The sequence below is a fragment of the Myotis brandtii genome, unplaced genomic scaffold (genome assembly GCF_000412655.1).
Source record: "Myotis brandtii unplaced genomic scaffold, ASM41265v1 scaffold133, whole genome shotgun sequence".
NCBI classification, from domain to species: Eukaryota; Metazoa; Chordata; class Mammalia; order Chiroptera; family Vespertilionidae; genus Myotis; species Myotis brandtii.
In genome coordinates this window covers 1207674-1216254 of record NW_005354718.1, presented here as the reverse complement: position 1 = coordinate 1216254, position 8581 = coordinate 1207674, and the positions used below count along the sequence as shown (strand labels likewise).

The following is an 8581-nucleotide window of genomic DNA, read 5'->3' as shown; positions in this document are numbered from 1 at the left end:
TCGCCCCTCACTGCCCCCCCTGCCAGCCTAATGGCCCCCAACTACCCTCCCTGCTGGCCTGGTTGCCCTCAACTGCCCCCCCTGCTGGCCTGGTTGCCCCACGCAGCCTGCTGTTCGGTAGTTACTGTGATGGCATCCTGGACAATTTGCATATTCCTCTATTATTAATATAGATAGCCAAAAATAGAACAAAAGAACTTAAATGTCCAAAGACTGGCTATTCTAGACAAGTTCAACAGTATAATGTGACTATATATGGGGGAGAAAACTGGAGATATTAGTAGAAGTAAAATCATAAATGGTCTAATAATTTATGTTAAGGAGTTTAGGTTTCATCCCATAAGTTATGGGAGCTAGCAAGGGACTCTGATCAGGAAATGACACAATCAGATTTGCATTGAAGATCTGTGACATCATAAAGAATGAATGGGATGAGTAAAAGCAGAGGTAGTTAGGTTGCAGTAACACCAGCAAAAAAAAAAAAGAAGCATTTGATCCATACCACCTGGAGGTGGCTGAGTGTGATTTGGTATATACCTTCTTCCACCCCCTGCCTTGGGATGAAAAGGATCCAAGCACCAACCCAGTTCCCAAGTCCTCAGATGGCTCTTGGGCCCCATCCCATCAGGAAGTGGGGAGGGGAGGTGAAGCTATCCATCTCCTACAAAAACAATAAACTCTTCATCATGGTGATGCATATTTGGGGCTTGCAACAGCTCCTGGATGGGAATGACACTGACCCCTGTGTGAAGATTTCCCTCCTTCCTGACCCTCAGAAAACCATTATGAAGAAAACCAAAGTGGCTCAAAAAACCTGCAACCCCACCTACAATGAAAAGCTGGTGTATGATAAGATCCCCAAGGGAGACCTGCAGCAGCAGGAACTACAGCTGAGTGTGCTGAGTGAGCAAGGATTCTGGGAGAACCTTCTCCTTGGTCAGGTGCAAACTAGGATCTGCTGGTTCAAAGTATGATCTTGAAGTCATGAGACCTCGTGAGCCCAGCAGAGCCCTGGCCTGGACCTTGTGCTGGTGATGGAGCTGGTGGAGAGGACTCTCCATGCATGACTTGTCTTTTCCTTGTGAAGGGGCAGAGCCCTTGGCTGGTCTTCTTGTTGTCCAGGTGGATGGGGCCTCGGTGATAGGAAGTAAGAAGCTCTCTGCCATCCCTTCCTCTGCAGACTGAGTTTGAGTTGGTTGTTAATGAACAGGACCTTGGAGGCTGTGAGGTTGCAACAAAGTTTTAAGTTTACCTTGTGTCAAGGGAGCAATGTGGATATCTTCTTCTTCTTCTTTTTTGTAAAGAGAGACAAAGGAAGGGAGAGAGAGACATTGTTCGGTTGCCTCCTGTACTCACCTAGACCAGGGATGAACCACAACCTGAGTAAGTGCCCTGACCAGGAATTGAACCTACCACCCTTCAGTGTATGGGAAAATGCTCCAACCAACTAAGCCACACTGGCCAGGGCAGATATCTTTATTTTATTTTTTAAAAAGATTTTCAAATTGATTTTTACAGAGAGAGGAAGGAAGGGAGGAGAGAGAGAAACATCGACGTGAGAGTGAAACACTGACCAGGGCTTTAATTTTATTTTTTAAAAATGAAATAGTAATGTTGTCCTAACTGGACAAAAGCCTTGTAAGAAGGGACTCACATATGCTTCAGAAGGCAAAAAGAGGAAGGCTATTTGGACATTTTGTATGATTAAGGTTCTTACTGGACTTTTTCCCTAGGTCTGTGTGTGTTTGTTTTTCTCTCTATAGGAATTATTTGGGGAGGCGCTCAGTGAGTCCTCCATTAGAGCTCCCCTCTCTAAGTCCGGGAGGAGCAGGAAGGGCTGAGTATGCTGGACTAAGGTCTGTCCTGCCAGACTTTCTGGTTTTGCCTCCAAAGGAGAGCAATGTGATTCCTGTGTGTGTAAGGAAGGGCCTTTCTTATGGAGTTCTGCAAAGGACCTGTATTCAGGAACTAGGGCTCTTTCGGGGAGATTTTCCTCTTGTCTTCACCTACTTTGCTAGGACTTGCCCTGAATATGCCTTCTACCCCTCCATTCTCTCACCCTTCTGGTCCCTGTGAATATGCTGGGGCTGCTCCTTCATGGGTCACTCTTGTCATTTTTCTCTGTGGGATAATATGATGCCTTGGCCCTTGATTTCTTTCACCCAAGGGCATCTGGGTCCTGGGAAGGGCGCTCCTAGGCTGCAGATGCCAACATGGCTGCCAGCTGGATAATTCTTGGAAGCCTTTCCCATAACCCAGCACTCCTCTTGTGCTGCTTCTCCCCCAAGCTCCATTTCTTTCACATTTTTAATAAGAATTTCCCTCATTCTATGGGGCCATAAACCTATGTAATCTGGAGCCAAAGGGATGCCTTATCTGAAGGAAAGGGGCATGGGGTCCCATTAAGACTTATTTTTCCTGCCCTAGTTGGGTGGGTCAGTTATTTGGAGTGTTGTCCTGTGCACCAAAAGGCTGAGAGTTCCATCCCAGCATGGCATGAGCCAGGGGCGGGCAACTGATCAATGTTTCTCTCTCACATTGATATTTTTCTCTCTCTCTCTCTCTCATCCCTCCCCCCCACCTCATATCCAATAAAAACATACCCTCAGGTGAGGATTTAAAAAAACACCAAAACTTGTTTTATTTCCAATGATTTTCTTTGTTCTCAAGGAGGCTGGATTAGAGTGATGATTGATCCCCTGGAGCTGGGAGGGAGAGACTGGGACTCTTATATCTTAACTAGAGGTCTGGTGCACAAAATTCATGCACGGGTAGGGTCCCTAGGCCTAGCTGGCGATCAGGGCTGATCGGGGACTTCAGGCTGCTGGCTGGGGCCTTCCTTCATTCCGCGCCACCCCCTGGTGGTCAGTGCACGTCATAGCGAGCAATCGAACTCCCGGTCTCTGGTTGAACTCCCGAGGAGACACTTTGCATATTAGCCTTTTATATATATATACTAGTGGCCTGGTGCACAAATTAGCCTTATATATATATATACTAGTGGCCCGGTGCACAAAATTTGTGCACAGGAGGGTTGGGGTGTCCCTCAGCCTGGCCTGCACCCTCTCCAATCTGGGACCCCTCAGGGGATCCCTATGGAACTGGGCCTAAACCAGCAGTCAGACATTCTCTTGCAATCCGGGACGCTGGCTCCTAACTGCTAATCTGCCTGCCTAATCGCCCCTAACCACTCTGCCTGCCAGCCTGCTCGCCACCAACTGCACCGCCCTGCCAGCCTGCTTGCCCCCAACTGCCCCCTGCTGCCAGCCTGGTTGCCCCCAACTGCCCCCCCTGCTGGCCTGATCGCCCCAACTGCCCGCCCCTGCCAGCCTAGTCACCCCCAACTTCCCTCCCCTCCTGGCCTGATAGCCCCTAACCACCTCTGCCTCAGCCCCCCACTGTCAGCCTACTCGCCCCCAACTGCCCTTCCCTCCTGCCCTGATCGCCCCTAACTGCCTCTGCCTCAGCCCCGCCACCATGGTTTTGTCCAGAAGGTCTCCTGGTCTAATTAGCATATTACCCTTTTATTAGTATAGATAGATACTCATTTCCTACCACTTGGATTTGAAATTCACTCTTGTGCCTCCAAAGCATTATCTTCCTTAAAAAAATGGGGGAGAGAATTTGAATTTCTTATTAATGTTTTAAACTAGAATAGACTGGATGTGCCCCATGATTGTGGAACAGAGTTAATGGGGGATACTTTTGAACTGTTTGTCCCTCCTCAGCTTCCTCTCCAGCTCCAAGGATCAGAAATTCACCCTTTTGCTGATTCATTCCATTAACTGGAGAGGAAGAAACCATCAGGTGGCAAGAAAGTTTAAACTTTTTTTTTTTAAATATATTTTTATTGATTTCAGAAAGGAAGGAAGAGGGAGAGAGAGATTGAAACATCAATGATGAGAGAGAATTACCGATCGGCTGCCTCCTGCACACCTCCTACTGGGGATCGAGCCTGCAACCCAGGCATGTGCCCTCGACCAGAACTGAACCTGGGACTCTTCAGTCCACAGGCTGACGCTCTATCCACTGAGCCAAACCAGGTAGGGCTGAACTTTTTTTTTTGTTTGTTTAATTGAAAACACCAAGGATAAAGCTGACTGCTGTGGGGAGGGGTAAGGGATGTGGGGAACAAGAGTGAACCTCTCTGGGTGAATGGACCATAGATGTGTAACTGGCTTTTTGCCTGTAGCTCTTATTTTTTTAATCCTCACCTGAGGATATGTTTTTATTGCCTTTTTGAGAGAGAGAGAGAGAGAGAGAGAGAGAAAGGTAGGAAGGAAGTAAGGAAGATAAGTAGGAAGGAAGGTTGATCGGTTCCCTCCTCGATGCACCCTGACTGGGGATTCAACTGGGGATCAAACCTGCAACCTAGATATTTGCCCTGACTAGGAATAGAACCTATACACAACCTTTTGGTATACAGGACAATACTCCAACCAAATGAACCACCCAGCCAGGGCTGCCTGTAGCTCATTTTATTTTGATCCTCTATGCCCCTGATTTAAAGAGGTCTGTGTACTGTACCCACTTCCCAGCTGTCCTTGTATCTCCTACTTTCTCTGGAATTTTATTTTCTAATAAATGACATTTTAGAAAAACAAAATTATCATTAAAAAAAAACACACGATGGTAAAATTTGTTGTTTTTTTTAAAATATATTTTTTTATTGATTTCAGAGAGGAAGGGAGAGGGAGCGAGAGATAGAAACATCAATGATGAGAGAGAATCATTGATTGGCTGCCTCCTGCATGCCTCCTACTGGGTGTAGGAGGCTGCAACCCGGGCATGTGCCCCTGACCGGAATCAAACCTGGGACCCTTTAGTCCGCAGGCCGGTGCTCTATCCACTGAGCCAAACCGGCTAGGGCAAAGATGGTAAAATTTGATTGTTGTAAGAAATTAAAATATAGTTATAATGGTTGCTGCTAGGCAACATCAAAAGATAAGTGGAAAACTAGAGGAAAATATTTACAACTCCTATTACAGAGTTTTGCTGGTTTTCTTAATTTATCAAGAGTTCTGAAACATATTAAGAAAAACACAAACTAAACAAAAATGTTATAGAAAAGTCAAACAAGACATCCATGAAAGAGTTTAATGAAAATAGAGTTGAACATTTTTGATACCATATTTATTCTGACATAATTGTTTCTAAAAAGTAATTTGAAACATTAAAAAAATTAAACACCCATAAATATTTATCAACTTTTTCAGGTAATTTTTTATAAATACTCATTATTTTCTTAAGAACAATCTCCTGCCATGCCAGTTTGGCTTAGTGGTTGAGTGTTCACCCATGCACCAAGAGATTGCCAGTTTGATTCTGGGTTTTAGGCTCAATCCTCAGTAGGGGGTCTGCAGGAGGCAGCCAATTGAAGTTTCTATCTCTCTCTCCCTCTCCCTTCCTCTCTTTCTAAAATCAATAAAAAATATATTTTTAAAATGACTAACCTCCCTAGTGATGAGCTCTTAACAGACAGTATTTTTACTCTAAATCTTATCTATTTTTACTCTGCTACACTACCTACCGTATAGTAGTAGAGGGTTATAGATTAGTTATGAGTTAAGTTGCACTGGGGCACAAAATACGATCTAGTATTATAATGCCACAATGTTATGTATTAGACTAAATCTCAGACTGCCTGATTATCTAGTCAGCACTCTTTCTTACAAACAGAAATGCTAAGGACTAGGAAGGAAAAGAAAAAAATATTTGGAAGGAAAGAGCAGAATCAGAGGAAACACTATCATAATTTCTAATTCCTGTTAATAATAAAGGTAGAACATCTCACTTGAATCACAGTGGTTATCTTTGACTTATAACAATGTAAATATAAACCTATTAAGTTTATTTTTCAGTAAGAATATTACCAATGATCTTTTAGCCCTAACATACTCAAAGGAATATAGACATAAAGGAAACACAAAACTTTGGTTACTTTCATACTCACAAAGATGAAAATACCTTTGGGAATTAGGATAGGTACCTCTGCCCACGCTTAATAATTCCCACCTCAAAAAATCAGGAAATCAAACTCACATAACAGGCTGCTGTGCAGTCTCTTCTACATATGGAGTAAAACTGGGCAGCATGGAGGGTACAGCTGTCACAGAAGTTGTATTGTCATGAGGCTGGCAATGAAGAAAATGAAAATTACCATGGCTTTACATTCTGACACAACATATGCAGACCATGCCTAATTATGCAAGAATTTTTTTAAAGATGCTAAAAATACTCCTTTAATCTAAATCTGAAGTCTTTTTTTATGTTGGCAAAGACACTGGATCAAAGTAAGAGTCCTTACCCTGTATTCCAAAGGCCTGCCTACGTTCCAAGGGCCCGCTTGCAGCTCATTTTCTTTGGCCCTGGACACAGGGGGTGCTATCCATGGCTGGACTGTAGATTTAGACAGCTCTGCTATAGAGGCCTCATCAGCATTTTCATCAAAAACAGTAATTCTAGAATTACTCTGCATGGGTTGAGGAAGTGGATTTTGGAGTCCTCTGTTCTGGTTTGAAGCTAGAAGAAAAATATTAAAACCATGTAAAATTTTTAGTTATCCAACTCAGATGCCAGATAAGGTTACTTCTGCTACCACAGAATCAAAGAGATTTTAAAAGATAATTAGTAATTTTTTAATCCAGTGTTTGTTACCTATATTCTCACTCCTTTCCCTCACCTACAATCTTTTATTCATAGATATCAAAAAAACCCCACCAAATTCTTTATCTTCCTTTAGTCATCATTCTAACATTGTCTAGTTTTATCAGAGACTAACCTAACCTAAGTCTTCATTTTTCAGTTTAAAATTTTCTGTCAATGGAAATCAGTTGAGACATACCGAATCTAATGAAGACAAATTAAAATTAGTCCATTTATTAGGGGTTCTTTCTGTTGTGGGGCTGCTTAATACAATCAACCTTCATCATGATATGAATGAAATGTTCTTTAGGACCATATACTCTCTTATATTCTAATAGTAGGATCTACAAGAAACAGTATAAATATTGGTAAGTTGATACCAAGAAAGGGTAAGAGATTTTTAAAAAATATTCTCATTTACATGCCTAACTGCTATAAATTTAGTTAATAAAAGCTTATTGCTCTCTGTACCTTTTGTTCAATGTTGCTATGAACATAAAATTTACCTAAAAAAAAGTGAATTAAAAAAAGCTTATTGCTGTTCATCTTTAGATGTAAATACAAAGAGAGCCCAATTTTTGGCCCCAAAAGACTACAGACCGTGTTAATACATTCTCTGAGGCTCTGGACATGTAAACTTTATTTTGACGAGACATATCTTTTTTCGATGAACAACTCTTAAACTCAAAAACTTTTGATGCTTCCTATATTTTTTAAAAAATTAAGACACAAAATTGCTGACAAGTTTTGGTTTTTGTGTACATTGTGATATCAACTCTCCTTAGGCTTCCCTCTTTTTGCTACCTAGTACTCAGAATACTAGGACAATGTCTACATATATATATCATCTCTTTACATAATTTGCCTACCACCTGAGACTAAGAATTTCCCATAATAACATTTAACAAACATACCCTTGAGAGCACCCCCTATACGGCTGATTGGAGCTCTTGCTGTCTTTTTCCCTTTGCTTTTTAGTTCAGCCAGTGTACTTCGTTGTGGTACAGAGGACCCCAAATCTTCCTCCTCTTCTTCTTTCTCAAGTACCAACAGAGTTTGCCGAGTCACTCGAGCTTGGAATTGTCTAAAGTAAAAAATGAACAATTAACTTTTGGTGAGATGAATACTACTCACCGGATTCAAAATTCTAATTTGTTAAAACAAACAAGGGAGAAGGGTAGGACGGGAGAAGAAATATGTAGAAAAAGCCCAAAGAAAAGTGTTTATTCTCTTAGGAATAAAGAAAACCACCTTGAGATCAGAGAAGGTTTGGGCTAGAATGATTTAACACCCCCTTTTAAATGTCCAAATTTGACAATTAAAAATATTCTGAAGATCACCATTACGTTGGTCTGAGGATAAAATCAGAGTAACTAAGATTACAGAATTTATTAAAGTCAGAGTTTCCCACCAATTTTTTATTATAAAACTTAAAGTTAACAAGAGTAAATAAGTACCTAAATACCCTTCATGTAGATTCACCAATTGTTAACATCTTGTCACATTATTTTATCACTGCCTTTATGTCTCTTTCTCCATACACTGCCCCCAACATGGAGTATGCCCATGATAGCACGTACTTCTCTCTCTCTTCCTTCCTCCCCCTTCCCCTCTCTCTCTTTGATTAGAACTAAAATCTCTAGATATAATACAAAAAAGCAACTGAGGCCTCTGAAAAGTAAACAAAAGCAAGTGAACTGTGGAGAGGAGACAAACTTCAAGAAATAACCCACATGGGGTTGTTTCCTGTTTGTTTTCCCTTCTCTTTTTTCTTGTGGTTTTGAATTGTTGCAAAGGTGGTGTGGAAAGTTAAAACTCCTAGAGAAACCTCATCTTTCTGGCCAGAGGACTGGGGAAGGGGGACTCTGAGGACCAATGGGTATGGGAGAAATAAGGGAGAGGATGTGCTGAAGGAAGAGGATCTCCTAATTCTGTA

General features: G+C 41.9%; 1 protein-coding gene across 1 annotated transcript in view; it reads right to left on the bottom strand.

Moving 5' to 3' along the window:
• Positions 1-8581, bottom strand: part of BUB1B (BUB1 mitotic checkpoint serine/threonine kinase B) — a 74863-nt gene that overhangs the window by 33086 nt on the left and 33196 nt on the right. Inside the window, exons 6-8 of the mRNA XM_014534776.1 lie at positions 7560-7729; positions 6308-6522; positions 6043-6134 (exon numbers count right to left, since the gene is read on the bottom strand). Coding sequence (XP_014390262.1) covers positions 6043-6134; positions 6308-6522; positions 7560-7729 — 477 coding nt within the window. The remainder of the gene's footprint in view (positions 1-6042; positions 6135-6307; positions 6523-7559; positions 7730-8581) is intronic.